Source organism: Glycine soja, chromosome 12 (assembly GCF_004193775.1).
Source record: "Glycine soja cultivar W05 chromosome 12, ASM419377v2, whole genome shotgun sequence".
In the NCBI taxonomy this organism is placed as follows: Eukaryota; Viridiplantae; Streptophyta; class Magnoliopsida; order Fabales; family Fabaceae; genus Glycine; species Glycine soja.
Genome location: NC_041013.1, coordinates 40,676,648 through 40,693,671, shown reverse-complemented (window position 1 = coordinate 40,693,671; position 17,024 = coordinate 40,676,648). Strand labels below are relative to the sequence as shown.

General features: G+C 29.9%; 1 protein-coding gene across 2 annotated transcripts; it reads left to right on the top strand.

The window, feature by feature from the left end:
• Nucleotides 1–5,416: 5,416 nt before the first annotated feature.
• On the top strand, nt 5,417–12,256 carry LOC114380224 (protein STRUBBELIG-RECEPTOR FAMILY 3-like). 2 transcript variants are annotated; one of them, XM_028339220.1, is made up of 17 exons: nt 5,417–5,797; nt 5,936–6,131; nt 6,495–6,624; nt 6,716–6,787; nt 7,025–7,090; nt 7,175–7,246; nt 7,347–7,418; nt 7,522–7,593; nt 7,680–7,745; nt 8,246–8,311; nt 8,616–9,016; nt 9,140–9,549; nt 9,885–10,156; nt 10,455–10,593; nt 11,029–11,165; nt 11,504–11,660; nt 11,765–12,256. In XM_028339220.1, exons 2-17 carry the CDS (start codon nt 6,005–6,007, stop codon nt 11,858–11,860), a joined length of 2,355 nt encoding a protein of 784 aa, XP_028195021.1. In that variant the 5' UTR covers nt 5,417–5,797; nt 5,936–6,004; the 3' UTR covers nt 11,861–12,256. The 2 variants fall into 2 exon arrangements, with proteins under 2 accessions (XP_028195021.1, XP_028195022.1); XM_028339221.1 differs by lacking the exons at nt 5,417–5,797; nt 5,936–6,131; nt 6,495–6,624 and adding an exon at nt 6,880–6,914 and having other exon boundaries at nt 6,743–6,787.
• The last annotated feature ends 4,768 nt before the right edge of the window (nt 12,257–17,024 follow it).

Here is a 17,024-nt window from a genome sequence, read left to right as displayed (position 1 = left end):
AATATAGAAAATAAAATGATTTATTTATCTGATATCTTTCCCTGGCATTGAAAATACTATAGGATAGTGTGCATCGCAGAGATTCGTTATGATGAATGACAGCTATGGTTGGGGTGGATAAAAACACGAACCCAGCTTTTCGACATGCATTTTTTCCCGTTTCGATGCTTCGTTTTTCTTTTTTCATACCATAACCATAATGTTCCCTCTTACCCTTGAAAGCTACCAAACTAATTTCCTTTTTTCTTTAAACGGTCATTGTAATTTGTATCATATATATATATATATATTTATATAATAGTACTATTTTATTATTTTTCTTCGTTGTAATTTATGTAGTTTTTCTTTTGTTTACTGCCTGCATGAACATGTAAAACATTTTCAAATGTAGATTTTTTTAGAAAAGGAATTTATTCTTCTCATGTAGTATTGATGTGGAAACTCTATGCTAATACTTATTGTTTTATTTCAGATCATTTTCTCAAGATATTAACTATTGACTGTTAACTTTTGAGCAAGAAACAAATGACATGGCAAGATAATGGGATAATTTTATAAATCTATTTTTCTATTCACAAGTAAATTAAAATGCCTACAAATACAATCAATATTTTGATTAGTAGTAGTATTAATGTAATTGTTTGTTGTGTATCAAGATTAACGAAATCATTGTGCAAGTTTCATTACATTTTTATTGTAATCTAAAATACCTACAAATCTATTTTCTAATAAATGTTATTCCCTTATTTCTTTTACGATAACATGGTGAAAAAATTATGAAAACATATAAATCAAAGTAATATAAGAAATATACATAAATATAAAATTATTTGACTATAATATTAATAGTTTTAAATATGTATATTTATATTTATATGTATTCACAAACATATATTTTTATAAAATTGAAAAATAAAAAAGAATAATAATACCGCCTAGTATAATTATGAATTATAATTACAGTATAAATTATTAGACCTATTTTATGTTGTCACTTCTTACACAAAAATATGCAGATATATTCAGTGGGATTAATTTACTGAGACGAAGCCCGTAACAATCATTGAGTCCAACACGTGAAGAGCATCACCATAGAGAAACTGGCGGCTCTGACACAAGTCACTGTTTTTAAAACGTTAGATTCCTTCGTTACGCGAGTATAGCCTCTGAAGACAAGTGTTTTCCTTAATAAACCTTTTTACGTAGTTTTTAATGTACTTCCTCTTACTGAAATTTATGCAAATCTACCGAGAGAAATATTTATGCAAATATTCCTATAAAAAAATGCAAATTCATTAAATAAGAAATGTATCTATATACTCTATCCAGTAAGATCTGAGTTTTCACATGGATTTATCGTTTTTAGGTTATATTTAATAAAATATTTTAGTTAATTTTTATTTTTTTTATTAGCTTAAAAATTTATGTGACTTGTTGATAAATAAATTTTTTAAGTAGGATGATAGGTTATGCTTCACAACATATTTTATTTAATTTTTAATTTTTTTATTAGGTGAAAAATTTGTTTGACCGTTTAGTAAATAATTATTTTAATAACTTTTATAGAATATTATCTAATGCTAATTTTTAGTTTTTAACTTTTTATTTTTTTATATATTTTTTTATTTTTATTCTTTATATTTATTTAACATTTTGGTTATCCATTAAGATTTTATTATTTTATATTTTTAAGTTATTTTAATAGTTATTTTTATCAAATATTTATAATTTAATAAATTAATTTTTTAATTTTCAACTAACTAGTTTTTCATCTTCCGACTAATTTTTTAGCTTTCAATTAATTTTTTAGTTAATTTTGTTGAACATAATCTTAGTAGTTTTTAATATTTATTTTTTGAAATATTACTTGAAGTAACGTATTTTAACATGCTAATTTTTAACTTTTAATTTTTTATATTCTTTTATCCTTAATATATTTATCGAATTTCCTAACTACTATTTTTAAGTAAATCATAATTTATTATTTTTCTATTATTTTACATTTTTCAACTCCTTCAATAAATAATTTTACTAAATTTTTATAATTTAATAAGTTAATTTTTAACTTTTAATTTCTATATTTTAACTTTTAATTTCTAACTAATTTTTCAACTAATTTTATCTAATAAGAACTTACGTAAAAGAATAAGACAATAATGTTAAAAAGTATTAGCGTTTTTTATATTGTGAAAAAGTAAAAATATTTGGGAGAATAAAGGAATGTTCTCGTTACTTTTTTCGTAAATATTTCTAATATATTATAAAAAATATTAAATAAAAATATATTTAGTAGCTTTAAAACATAAAAATATTTAATATATTTTCATTATATTTTGTAAATAGAAAAATTAATGACATGTTACAAATGTGAACAAATATGATTAATCAAAGATTTAACAATCAATATACACAATAATAAGAAAATAAAGAGAAAATATTAATATTCATGTATACTTTTATTTTTTTAAGAAGAAAGATAACAAAATTGAATTACTTTTATTTGATTTAAATTTTAAAAGTTATTATCTTCTCTTATATTTATTCCTCTGAAACGAATAAAGGGTAAAAGTAAAATTTCTTATTATCAGATAAATATTAATTAATTATTACATTATATTAAAAACATTATTTTTTACAGAAAATTAAAAACATTAGTTAAGAATTTAAAAAACTAAAATTGCTTAAAATTTTTATTATATATACATATTTATCATAGTTTTTTTGGTAAAAAAATATATGATAAATATTTAGATGTACAATAAATAATTTTAAAAATATTTTAATATAGTTTTTTTAATTAAATATACTCTACATTTACTTAAATTGATAAAACTGATACATTTTTTTAATAAACTATGCTTTTAATAATTTAGCAGTTTGTTTAAACTTATTTTTTTGAAATAAATGTTTATTTTAATAAAATAAGTAACTTTCTATTTTTAGTATGATTTGTCTAAATTATTTTTACTTATAAAAAAATAATCTTTTATTTGTTTTAAGAAGAAAATCCTATTTACTTCTTAAAAAATATTTATATAAAAAACACTTGTTTTAAAATTAATTTTTTTAAGTTGAAACAAACTGACGCCAAATCTAAATTTGATAAATTCATACACGTTATATCTATTTTAAATATGAAAATAGTTAAAGTGAACAACCACTAATTTATACGACTAAAATCATGTACAATAAATAATACTAGTAGGGAGTAATGGAGTAGTAGTACTAGAATATGAGGAGTCCCCGCCTGATTCTCTGATATTTCTTTCTTCAATATGCTTCTCATGACCGAAATTTATTAAAAATAATAAATTTTAGTGGATCTTAATGATAAGTAGGATTGATCAAAATTGATGACTTTTAATGAATTTAGGGTTGGAAAGAGAATATGGATGCCATTGGAACTGGTTTACCTATCCCATCTGCATTTCTATAAAAGGTTGAGATGAGTTTGAGTTTAGATTTATAAAGGACGGTCTGAAAAATGAAACTCAATTTCATTCCCATCGAATTTATTTGGGTTTGAAAAAAATATGTGAATTATCCATCTCACATTTTAAAAATATATTTATTTCATAGATCAAATTATTTTTTATTTTTTAATTCAATATATATATATATATATATAATTTAATAAAGAATAAATAATTAAATATATTTAAAAATTAAATTAAAATTTTTAAATATATAATTTATGTATAATAATAAAATCATATGCATCAGAAATGGGATAAGAAGTGACATATCTTATTTTTTTGAAGTTGGGAAAATTGGATCCGGACCTGGGTTTGATCAAAACATATTTTTCCTATTAAACTACTTGAGACAGGATCGGACGAATACTTAATTAGTTCAAATTTTTATTTTCAAGATACCTAGAAGAAAGTATGGGAGAATGTGGCTAGTCTTCCTTACTCGTATTTTGTAAGTCCAAAAATTAGTAAGAATTTGCAATTAGCAAATATCAGCAAAGTCCATCATCTTATTAACGTTAACTCACAAGAGTAAACGTCTCGTTATCAAATATTTTAACAATGTTACTTGAGAAATATTTAATATGTTTCTTTTAGTTAAAAAATAAATATTACATTTTTTATCAACTCAGTGAAAATGTTTATTAACATTTCCTTAAGAATAACGTTAATTTTTTAAACCAGTTTAATTATACAATAAAGAATCATGCCTAATTGTTAAGACCTCCAATTTTAAAATTGGATTTAGTTATTTTTTTCTTCATACATGTATGAACTTTTTGTTTTAGTCTTTTTTTTTTGGAATGAAGGGGCAAATTGCTCCTACAAAGATCAATTAAAATTCACGAGAAAAAATAATAGAGTCTACATCAGTTTTAACAGCCAAAGCAATTAAAGGTAAATCATAATCATAAGCTCGCAAGTTCTCAATTAACAATAGATATATTTCTCATGCTTAGCCAACTTGGTTGGCATCACGCAACCTTTTTGTTTTAGTCTCTAAACACAATTCCTCCATGTTTCAGTTTTTAAACGAATATTTTTTTAGCCTCTTTTTTTAGGTATATTTTAGTCCTTATCTCTTCATTTTGTGGAAGTTTTATATCGTGAAAAGTTGGAGAATTAATAATAAGGATTAAAATATAAAAAAATCATTCCTTTAGATTTTTTTAGAAACTTAAAACCTATATTTTTTTAGATAAAAATGAGTAAAATGAAAAGTTAAATATAAATGAAAAAAATTAAATTAAACTTTATAATTGTTTTTCATTCTCTTTTTTTATCTTGAAAGCTAATGATTTTAATTTTAACACATGCATATGTTTAATTGATTTTTTTATAAATTGTATGTATCTTACACACAAGATAATTCTATTCAAGTTAGTATAATTATTATGAAAGATAAAACTCTTCATTCGAAAGTATTTATAAATTCTTCCTTTAGGTTTAATTGATATTTTAATAACAATAATATAAAATATTATTATTAAATAAATTTTAAGGTGCTTTAGATTTATTTCAAATAAATTTTACATAATGTTAACATAATAACCAATAAAAGCTGAAAAAGATATACTATTAACCAATAAATTTCTTTTATTCAATCTAATGACAAGTTGTAGCATGTAATCACACATGACACATACACTAACAATTCCATCACGAGTCTTTGTCACTAATCCAATTTCTTTTCTACTAACAACACAAACGCGAAGGATCGTACTTGTTTATGCAAGAACACATACTAATTTGACAAATAATTGACCTGTTGTATCTTGTAACACGGGGACAATGACAAGAATAATAAGCACTCCATTATTAAATATCAAACATGGGCAGATGTCATGACTCATGGTAGAGTAACCGTACGCGTCCATCAGGGAGCGTGGCAACGGTAATTTCACCATTCCAACAAGACACTCCTTAAACAACACAAACACACACACACACTCATTTCACTTCTCTCTAGAGAGAGAAAGAGAGTGTCTGTTTTTTTGTTTTTTGTTTTTGTAGAGAGAGGAGTGTGTGCTTCAGAATAGAATTTCCTTCAGACCAGCTTTTCCTCATCCCTTTGGCTTTTCTCTTGTTTCAGCTTTTTCTAAAGCTTGGGGTTTTTACCAGAATTTTTAATCACTTTCATTATTATTATATTATATGCCAAAAGCTTAGCATTGCAGTGTGTGCTTACGTTCACCACTTAAACTACTAAATAAGCTCAGAAACTTAGCCCTTAAGTTTATTTACACACTCAAAAACACAAACCTTTATTTTTTTTAATATTATTTTCAGCATTACTTCCCAAGCTTGTTCAGTTTCTCTCCTAGGTAAGTTCATTTTGTTTCTCAGACTTCATCCCTCATGTTCATGATTAATACTCGACTCAAATTTTATCTTTTTAAGCATTTTATGTGCTTGTGGAATAATGGGTCTGTTTTGGTTTTTTGTGGGGATTGAATTTTCAGAAGAGAATGGTTTGGTGATTGGTTTCAAGGGAAAGAAGCGAGCTGAAGATTAACTTTGAGCTTGGAAAAATGGGTGAGGAGAGATCTGGTTTACAGAACAAAAGAGTGAAGATCCATGGAGAAGTTCTATTGGGGTTTATAATTATGTTGATCTGCACAATTCAGTTTTCAGTTGCAGACACTGATCCCGTTGATGGTAATAATGATTCTGTCCCTTTTTAGCCTTACCTATTTTCCTCTACAATGATGCTTTATGTTGATAATTGTGCTCATGTGCCTCCCTATCAAACATTTTCCTTTGTTACGTGACATGCTCAAATATTTCTCATTTAAATCAAAATTATATATCCTTGTGGTTCTGCTTCTGCCTTATCTCTCATGGCTACTGTTTTTGAATAATCCCTCCTCTAGCTAGGCCAATGTGCAATGGGGTACAGAATTGGTGGCATGGAGTGGAATGTGTGATGTTTGTTTTGTTACTCTTAACACATTATTTCTTGATTGTTTTCCTCTATCTGGGGTCTGTCATAAGAGTGTTAAAATTTCATAATTGGAGCAGTCGCTGCAATTAATAGATTGTATACTGCATTGGGCAACCCTGTTCTTCCTGGGTGGGTTTCTAGTGCGGGAGACCCGTGCGGACAAGGGTGGCAAGGCGTTCAATGCAATGGCTCAGTCATACAAGAAATGTATGTGACCACTTTTCTCTTGCTTCTTCTTCGCACTGATTGAAATCTCACAAAAAGTAAATAACCATTAGCTCTTTGTTATTCATGACAGAATTCTGAATGGTGCAAACTTGGGAGGAGAACTGGGTGATAGCTTGGGAAGTTTTGTTTCTATCAGAGCAATGTAAATAGCTTTCTCTTTCTCTCTTTCTCTCTCCCTCTCTGTGCTCCTCTCTTGCTCGCTTGCTTTTCATGCATCTTTCTGTGTGTCCCCAGGCATCTGCATGGCATGAACAAGTCCATTTGCTAATGTATGTCTGCATGTGTATTGCATTTCCTTAGTTCATGAATTTTAGTGATCATTATTTGTTAATGTTGCTCCTGCATTACCTTTACCATTTGTTTCATGTTTCTGGGGCAGAGTTCTAAACAACAATCACATTGGAGGAAGTATTCCATCCAGTTTGCCAGTCACATTACAGCACTTGTATGTGGTACCTACCTTTGTGATACTATTACTATTTCTTCTAACACATTGTGCAAAATAACACAATGGTTTGTACTTTTGCAGCTTTCTATCAGATAACCAGTTCACTGGAAGTATTCCAGCCTCTTTATCCACATTGACCGAACTGACTGACATGTGAGTTTATTACTTTTTCTGTCTCTATCAAATTCTAATGATAGATTATGTTAATTGTTATGCAAGTTTATCTAAATGAGATTGAATTACGCCCTTTCAGGTCTCTTAACGACAATCTTCTAACAGGAGAAGTACCAGATGCATTTCAGTCTCTTATGCAATTGATCAATCTGTAGGGACTCTTTAAATTATTCTTCAACTACATATATATAAATTTGAATGGAGAATATCTTAGCTTGTAAAACTTATTGAGCGAACCATCAACTGCTGTGCAGAGATTTATCTAATAATAATTTGAGTGGGGAATTGCCTCCATCTATGGAGAATTTGTCAGCTCTGACCAGCGTGTGAGTATTTTGTCTTAATAAGATGATTTTCTTGAATGTATTTCTGTCCTCTCTGTCAATCAGTCTAACTTTTTCCTCATTGGCAGACATTTACAGAACAATAAACTGTCTGGGACCCTGGATGTTTTACAAGACCTTCCACTGCAAGATTTGTACTTCTCTTAGCCATGTTTCATATAAATTTTGCATGATATTAGTTTGGTTAAAAATAAACAATCAGTTCCTATAGTTTCATTGAATTTAGATTTTGGTCCCTCAGGGACCAATGCTTTAATAATGGGAAACTCTAAGGACTATTTCTTCGTAAAATATGAATTAACACCTCAATAAGTAAAAATTATAATGATTAAAATCTAAACAAGTGAAAAATATTAGAAAAATACCTTATTGTCAAATGCAAAGGAATAAAATCCAAATGAATGAAACTATAGAGACCAATATTCAGAAAAAATAATTATGGGAGTCAAAATTTAAATGGGTGAAAATGTAGGGATTAATTACTTATTTTGAGCTATTAATTTACAGAATTGTTGTTGACTTGGGTTGTAGAGCTTTTGGAAAATTGGAATTTGTATAGAATTTGACGTCTTTAATTTTTCAAACACATTCATTCTCTTTTTAAATTTGTGCTTATTCTGCCTTATTTGAACAGGAATGTTGAGAACAACCAGTTTGCTGGACCAATACCTCCGAAGTTGTTAAGCATCCCTAGCTTCAGGTGAAATCTTTAAACAGAGTGTTGCTTCTTTATGCTCAAATGAGATAATTCCTGAGTTAGAAAAATGTGTAGATGGAAAAGTGCCAGATATTATGTCCTTAAGAAGGACTCTAAGGTGTTATTGTTGTTGTAGTTGCAGCTATCTTGTATCTATTGAGAAAAATGAAATGATTATGCCTCAACCAAAGTTTCCTTTATTCTCTGTTCCTTTGCTGATTTCTGTCACATCAGAAATCTGAGTGATATGTTTTATACATTTGTAACTTTGGTTCTTCAATAACTCATGGTGATTTTTGTTATGCAGAAAAGATGGAAACCCATTTAATCTCAATGACAATTCTACTATAGCCCCAGCACATCCACCACATTCTCCAGTGACAGCATCACCAACAGGAACTGTGGTTTCTGTTACGCCGTCGTCTGGACGTGTACCAACTAAACCGACCAAGGGACCAACTGCAGCAAAGGAATCAAATTCTGGGAAATCGAAAAAAAACACCAAAAAGGTGGTTTGGATATCTATTTCTGGTATATTGGTGTTTATAATTCTAGTACTGGGACTTCTTCTCTTTGTTCCAAGATGTAGCAGAAGAGAACGGGTTAACAGAAGTTCCAAGCAACATCAAGTTGGAGCATATGGAGGTGAAAGACAGAATCCTAGGGACTATGGGGCTTTTGTCCAACCACCTAGTCAAACTGAGAAAGGCAAATAAATACAACTTTTTGGTCTCTCAGAATTTTGTTTCAAACATTTAATTTTTCGTTGTGAGGAATTCACTAATATAACCATTCCTCTTTCTAAACTTTTTTTTTTCTTTCTCATAATAGTACCGAAAGGTGCTGTGGTGAGGCTGAAAGGGGATCATCAAGAAGAGGCAAGGAGATTGAGGACTATTCCAAAGCCGCAAGGCGAGCAAGAGAAGGATGAACAAAGAATGGAAACAATCCCAAAGCTGTTAGAGCATGAGATAGATATGAGTTCACTAGATGTATTTTCAATGCCTTCTCCACCGCCACCTCCTCCACCACTTCCTGCTGAGAGGGTGATTGTTGAACCAGCCTCATTCCACAAAGAGGCTAACATCAATCCTCCCAAAAAAAGTCCTGTTCCTCCCACTTTTGCGAAAACTTTCACCATTGCATCCCTTCAACAGTATACAAATAGCTTTTCTCAAGACAATCTTATAGGTTTAGGCATGCTAGGGAGTGTGTATAGGGCAGAGCTTCCAGATGGAAAGGTAGGATTGTTGCTCATTAATTGTGTTTTTGCTTATTAATTGCCCTGTCTGCTTCATTGCCATGGCTTATGATTTATTTTCCTGAACTTAATCACCTTTAGGTAGCTACTAATGATTACATTATTATTATTTCTTTTTGTGTAGTCTCTTAAATGTTCTCTTATCTGGATAGATGATATTTATTTTTATCACATGTTTAACTACCGATATGTTTGAATTGCATTTTGATTCAAGTTTCTCTATTTCTGTTTCCATTGTTCACACAGTCTTGTAAATTGCATATACCATGATTGGACTCAAATCTTGACACATACTCTTTCTCTATAAATTGTTAGATACTTGCTGTGAAGAAACTAGACAAGAGAGTTTCTGATCACCAAACAGATGATGAGTTTCTTGAATTGATAAACAGTATTGACAGAATCCGGCATCCAAATATTGTTGAGCTTATTGGGTACTGTGCAGAGCATGGTCAAAGGCTTCTGATTTATGAGTATTGCAGTAATGGGTCGCTGCAGGATGCACTCCATTCACATGATGAATTCAAAACAAGACTGTCATGGAATGCTCGCATTCGGATAGCACTCGGGGCAGCTAGATCCTTAGAGTAAGTCAATTAACTATTGAGTATTGACATTAAAGAAAAATATTTGCCCCTAGCTGTCAATTTGTTGCATATAGTGGGTTCAATGTTTTCTTTTTATAAATTTAATTTGTCCTGCCTGAATTTTCAAGTATTCCTGGGTGGATTAATTTAATGCCGGAACTTTATTGCTAGAAATTTGGGGTCAGTATAGTATATATGCTACAACTTTTGAAGTTTAAGATTCTAAAACATAAGTTCTCCATAATGTGTCTTGATGTGGAACTTTGAATCTAACGCTGTAATGTTGTCCTCTGACAAGGTACTTGCATGGGCAGTTTCAGCCACCAGTTGTACACAGAAATTTCAAGTCTGCTAACATTCTCCTCTATGATGATGTTTCTGTGCGTGTATCTGATTGTGGTTTGTCTCCACTAATAACTAAAGGTTCTGTAAGTCAGGTAAGAGATAATTAGGTATTGTAAAAAATGTTTCTGCATTTTGAGGGCATTGGTAAGAAAAGTTCTGCAAGAAAAATACATATTTTGTGTGGACTAACCTACGTAGTAGCAATTTTGATTATGGTAATTTTGTATTATGTTTAGGGTTTTCCCCCTCATCATTATAAAGCAATCACTCTGAATTGGAATGATTAGCACAGGCATATGAATATCAATAACTTGTAGCCAGAAGATTATAATTATTTTTACTCAAAAAGAAAACTTCAAAATCATCCTAAATGAACATGCTTCCAGTGAAATGCACATTTTTTTTAAAACTTGTATTTGGTTGTTCCCTCTGTAATCTTGCAACTACATTATACCAATGGTGAATAGCATTTCATTGAAATAATTGTCAGTACAATTAGCACTATATAACATTCCATGCATTTTCAGCTCTCAGGACAACTGCTAACAGCATATGGCTATGGGGCTCCAGAGTTTGAGTCAGGAATTTACACATACCAGAGTGATGTTTACAGCTTTGGAGTAGTTATGTTAGAACTTTTGACAGGCCGTCAGTCCTATGACAGGTGAGAGCCAACAACTGAAGTACTTCTGCATCTATTTTTTTATGAGTAAATTACACTAACTACCACTGAAATTTAATGAAATTACACAAACACTCCTGCTTTATCTATTCTTACACTAACCCCCTTAGTTGTTCAAAAATATACATTGACACCCTCTTAATTGTTTGAAAAACATGAAATCCGACTTCCCAAAAGGGAGGTTACTGTACATGTTAAAAAAGCAGGTAGACTTGTGTAATTTTACAAAATCTTAGAAGTAGTTAGTGTAATTTACTCTTAAATATTTATGAATTATTTATGGTAGTTGTTAATTCATGTATTCTGAACATCTTGGACAGGACACGCCCTCGAGGGGAGCAGTTTCTGGTGAGGTGGGCTATTCCTCAGCTTCATGACATTGATGCATTATCAAAGATGGTTGATCCCTCTCTAAAAGGAAATTACCCTGCCAAATCATTGTCAAATTTTGCAGACATTATTTCAAGATGTGTTCAGGTAAAGCTTCTTTCACCCTTAACTTAAAACTGTTGCTTTACTTAGCTTACTAATTTCTTTGCCATGGAATTGATTTCTTGGCCTTATATGTATCTCTTATGCAGTCAGAGCCAGAATTTAGGCCAGCAATGTCAGAAGTGGTCTTGTACTTAATAAATATGATAAGAAAGGAAAATCAGAAAAGTGAATCAAATGAATAAACAATGGAAATGGTAATGATATTTGAACATGAATGCATGTGCAAAGAATTACATGCTGATTGCTGAATCTCTACTAGTTGAGATATGCATGATTGCATGTCACCCAAGGAGGGGCCCAATTAGATGCCCCCATATTCGAAGTACTGATCCATCCAATATTCACATGCCAGGAAGTTTGACCAATCAGCTTCAGAGAATTGTAGCTACCGACACTCCTCGCACTCGAGTAGTTTATATTTTATTATTTTTATTATATATACATATATGATCATTTAATGGTTCATTGAACCATGCCATGTTGCAGTGCCCTGGAAATTATTTAAACCCATTTGTTTGATGATTGCTTCCATATTGTTGATATATAAATCCTTATAATCTCTCAAAATTTCAAGATTATCTCTCCCAAAAAGTATTACCGTGAATTTGTTACATAAAACGGGGTGCGAAATTTTTGCTAACATAATCATAATTCTATTATATAAGGGGAGGGTTAAAATACGACAGCATTATGAAAGTGTGAATTCGTTGTATGATGTGTAATGGGATTACATTTCTATTTTGATTTTGTTTTGGAAAAAAAGAAATATATAATAGAATTACACTTTCATTTAATATTTTTTTTGAAAAAAAAAATACAAGGAATATGTGATTTCATTGTTATTATTTATGACGGAATCACACTTTCGTTCTACATCTTTTTTAGAATTTTAAAAATTTACAAAAATAACATGTATTATATAGAATTTCATATAAATATCAATTACATATTGAGATTCATATCCTTAAAAATATATTTATTTTTAAAAAATGTACAGTAAAATCATGATTCCGTTTAAAAAAAATTAACAAACATGAGTATAAGAGAGTGAAGAGCAGGAACAGTGAGAAAGAGAAAATAGGATGAATGAATGAAAAAAAAAAAAAAGAGAGAAGAATGAAGATAAGAGAAGTGTGAAATAATAGTCGGGTAATTACTCTTTGGTTGATAAGAGCCTAGAACAATTTTATTGAGGCCGATAGGAATCCCTTACATCAATCAACATGAAAAGGAATTTGGGGCCCATTTATGAAGAAAAAGAAGCAGACTGGTCTATAAAGTGAATGATTCGGTTTTCGGTAGCCCGTGGGGAAATGATTGGCATTTAAATTAATTCTGCGTGAAAAAAATTTACACAGGCTGGTCTATATATTTCAATTGGATAATTAAGGAGAAAAAATTTAATATTAACTTTAATTATAATAATATTAATATTTTCATTTGTGTTCTACTTATAACTGAAAATTGTTATGTACAGAAATAACAATAAAGGAGTTGTTGGTACATTTAATTAGTTTTTGCATTTCTTAAATATTGAAAATATGAGAACCAGAGTTGATTAATTAAAAGTGGACACTCAGGTAAACACCTTGCGTTAGCACTCTAGCTCTACATCAACATACTTTTTATTTGTCTGCACATCAACTTACTTATGTCAACACTTAACATTCATATAGAACATATCAACATTTTTGTCAAATATTGGGTGTCAAATTAATTAGTGGACTAAAATGGCACGACTTGAAAATACAGAGACCAAAATGAAAGAATTAAAGATTGATGAACCAAAATAGTCCAGGAAGCAAAATTACAATTATTTGTTTTGACAATCGTACCAAAATTGCACTTGATTCTTTCAACAGTGTGAGCTCACATTTTACCAGAAGTTAAATTCTGCAATCAAAGCTTAAGAATAAATTCTTAAAAAAATGTAAGTTTATTATAATGTTAACACATTATGATGTAATCATGAGTTGATATAAAATTAAAATTAATTATTATCATTATAATTTTTTGAGATGTCAAAATCTTTTTGCAACATGTATTATTTGACGTAATGAAAAGTGAAATATATTTATAATAGATTGAAATTCAACTAAAAAACAAAATGATATAACAAATATGTAAATCTTTTTTTTATCCATGTAATAAGAATATTAGGTCGTAAGCCACCACAACTAACATGAGATTGTCCTAATTGGTGGTCCGAAGTTTTTGGATATATAACTGCATTAAATATTTAAAAGAAAAACTTTATTTCTGATGGTGGTCCAATCCAACTCAAATAATATCGTATATGGTGAAAAAAAATATTTGTGGTCTAAAAAAAATATTAGGTCATAAACTAATATGTGAAATGCCAGAAAAAAGTTTAATAATACTAAAATATACAAAATATTTCAACTTACCGTTTATGAAAATTGCATGATTTAATTTGAATTTTGGAGTTTCATGTTAAACAAAATTTAAATCTTCATTGTCAAACTAGTTTGCCTCAACCTATCAATGAGAAAAAACTTTTATGTTTAAGTCTTTCTTGTGTTTGCTAAAAAATATAGGGATGCAAGAGTATGTGATGAAAACTCAAAATCGGATTTGTGATAAAAAAAAAATCAGAAAGATAAGAAATGGAAAAGATGCTACAAGCATAGCATAATTTATACGTTAAGGAGGATTCACCATAAATAAATGTTTCTTTCATAAGAATTTAGTGATTAAAGACAAAAACCAAGAGAGATACTTTCTCACAAGCAAAATGCTATTAAATTTCAAATTCATAAAAAATTTAGAATTGAGTTACAAACTCCTATATATACATATACTGAAACTAATTAAGCCCACCCAATAAGCTAACCCAAGGTCCAACAAGCAAACTAACTAATCAAACAAGGCAATTATCAAGGCACCCCATTTTATGCTTGGTTCACATGCAAAATTTGTAAAGTCTCAATCTTACACTTTTCATCCCACTCACTCTTTTTTTCTCTCCATCTTCCTCTTCAATTCGACTAGCACTTGTGTGGATCCATTTGATTGGGATAGTGGCAACTTTGATCAGGTCGACACCAAACATGTCATTGTCCTTGATGTAGAACTCAACCTGTAGTGCCAAGTGTGTGAAGGGAATCTTGAAATGCTCGTTCCATGTTGGATTTCGTAAGATCAAGATCATGTGGGAACATGTCACAATGGTGTTGACAACGTAGACAATGAGATAAGGATTGTTGGTGATGAGTTTTTTGGAGGCAGTGGTACTGCTGAAGCACGAAGTGGTGTCCATTACAAATTGAGAAATCTATAATACAAATGTGTTATAGATTGCTTAATCAGTAATGCATAGAAATTGCTCAATTCGTATATATATAAAATTTGTGCGGAGGAATGGTGATTTGGTACAACGTGGGTGTTCATGGATTATAGTGATACATGTGGCAGTGGTGGGTGGCAATGCAGTGGTGAGTTTGGTGCAATTAGGTGGCGTTTGGTGGTTGGAGTGGTGGTGTTGGGTGGAGGCGAGATGCGGTGGCCATCGTGGAGGTTTGGAGGAGAGGTGATCATAGAGGTTTGCTTAGGATATTAGAAAATTCGAAAGTCAACCAACCAAAAAATGGGAGGCATTAAGTAATTGCCTCCAACTAAATAACTAAAACTAGAAGCTTAGGAAGACCCAATATTAAGGAGGCCTAATCCAAAATCCATGTTCTAATTACAAAATATAGAAAAAAATTACAAAAGCCCAACAAAGGTCCAATAGAAAAACTAAATAAAAGGGTAATATAGTACTATTTTACTCCAATAAACTTGAAGCCTCTTTTATCATTTAGTCCTCTATCAATACTCAACAATACATAAGAAATTATGATTTTTTCATTGGTCATGGAAGAACTAACAATACAAAAATCATTTTATTGACCATGATAGTAATACAAATAGTTTCTGCAGGAAACAATAATTAATATTTGTAAGAAAATTCTGAGTGCATAAAAGGTGAATTTTTTTCCAAGACGACTTATTTCATATCTAAGATTAGAATTCAAATTTATCACTTTTGTAACACAATCTAGCATTATGTAATACTCTTTTTAACACATTATTTTTTTATTGGATAAAATTTATGAGTTTTTACTAAAATTATATGATTCTTATTTTTCATTTACTAGTTCTCATTTTCAAAATGATAAAATATGATTTTGAGATAGGATCAAATGATACCAAGGTGTCAAATTAAAGTTTAACACCAAATTTTACTATTTATTTTAATTTTTTTTGTCTTAATACTCCAATTCATTAGGGAAAAGATGTTTGAGTAATATGAAATTTGATCTAGAGATAAATAAAATTTAACCAAAAAATGTTTTTGTCAATAATTAAATTCATAGTTCAATTTTAACTTTAACATATTAACTATTCAGTTACTTCATTTTAAATTTAATCAAATGAGTCTAAATAATTCACTTAAAAACTTATGTGACAATCTCTCCCTTCCTTCCAATTATCCCCTCTCACATGACAATGTGTTCCAGAATTACAAATGCACGGGGTCTCCGCAGCAAGCGTTGCCGCTTCTATCCAACGTATTTGTGATGTAATGTGTGTGAGTCCTGCAATACACAGTTGCTATTCAAGTAACAATTTGCGTAATACCCAGTTTGTGATGTATGCCTCCTATCCAAGGGTTGCCGCTCCTCATTGCCGAGAGTTATCGCTTCGCCATGAATCACCCCCATGTAATGTGAAGGCACTAAGAAATTTGTCCCTGATTATATATTTTAACTTTGATGGAAATATATTATATATATTATCAAAGAACAAGAGTGTAGAATAAGAAATTTTGAACTGATTTCTTAATCATCTATATCCCATCGTCGCTCAATCATGGTTCCCATCTATATTCTCACATAAATTAGCAATTACAAAAGATAATTTGATTTCTGATTTATCGGCACAGTGAGGAGGGCGCTAATTTCTTTTCTCTACAATGGTGTACATATTCTACAAGTGATCTTTGGTGAATACCAAACGCACATATTCTACAAGCAATAATTAAGGACGTAACAAATTTATGAACAGTAGTAAAGGAAGAATTTGGTTGTCACGTGAGTTTTTAAGTGAATTATTTAGAGTCGTTAGATTAAATTAACGTGGATGAGTGATATATGGTGTAAATTAAAACGTTAATTTGATACTTTGGTGTCAATTGATCCTAACCTTATTATTATTATTATTATTTTGCATGCAAGGACATCTTATTGATGTTCTTTCAAACGTTCCAAATTTTAATTATCGGGAAACAAATATTGTTTTTAAAAATATGTAGACAAACAATAAAAAGGAAAAAGAAAAAGA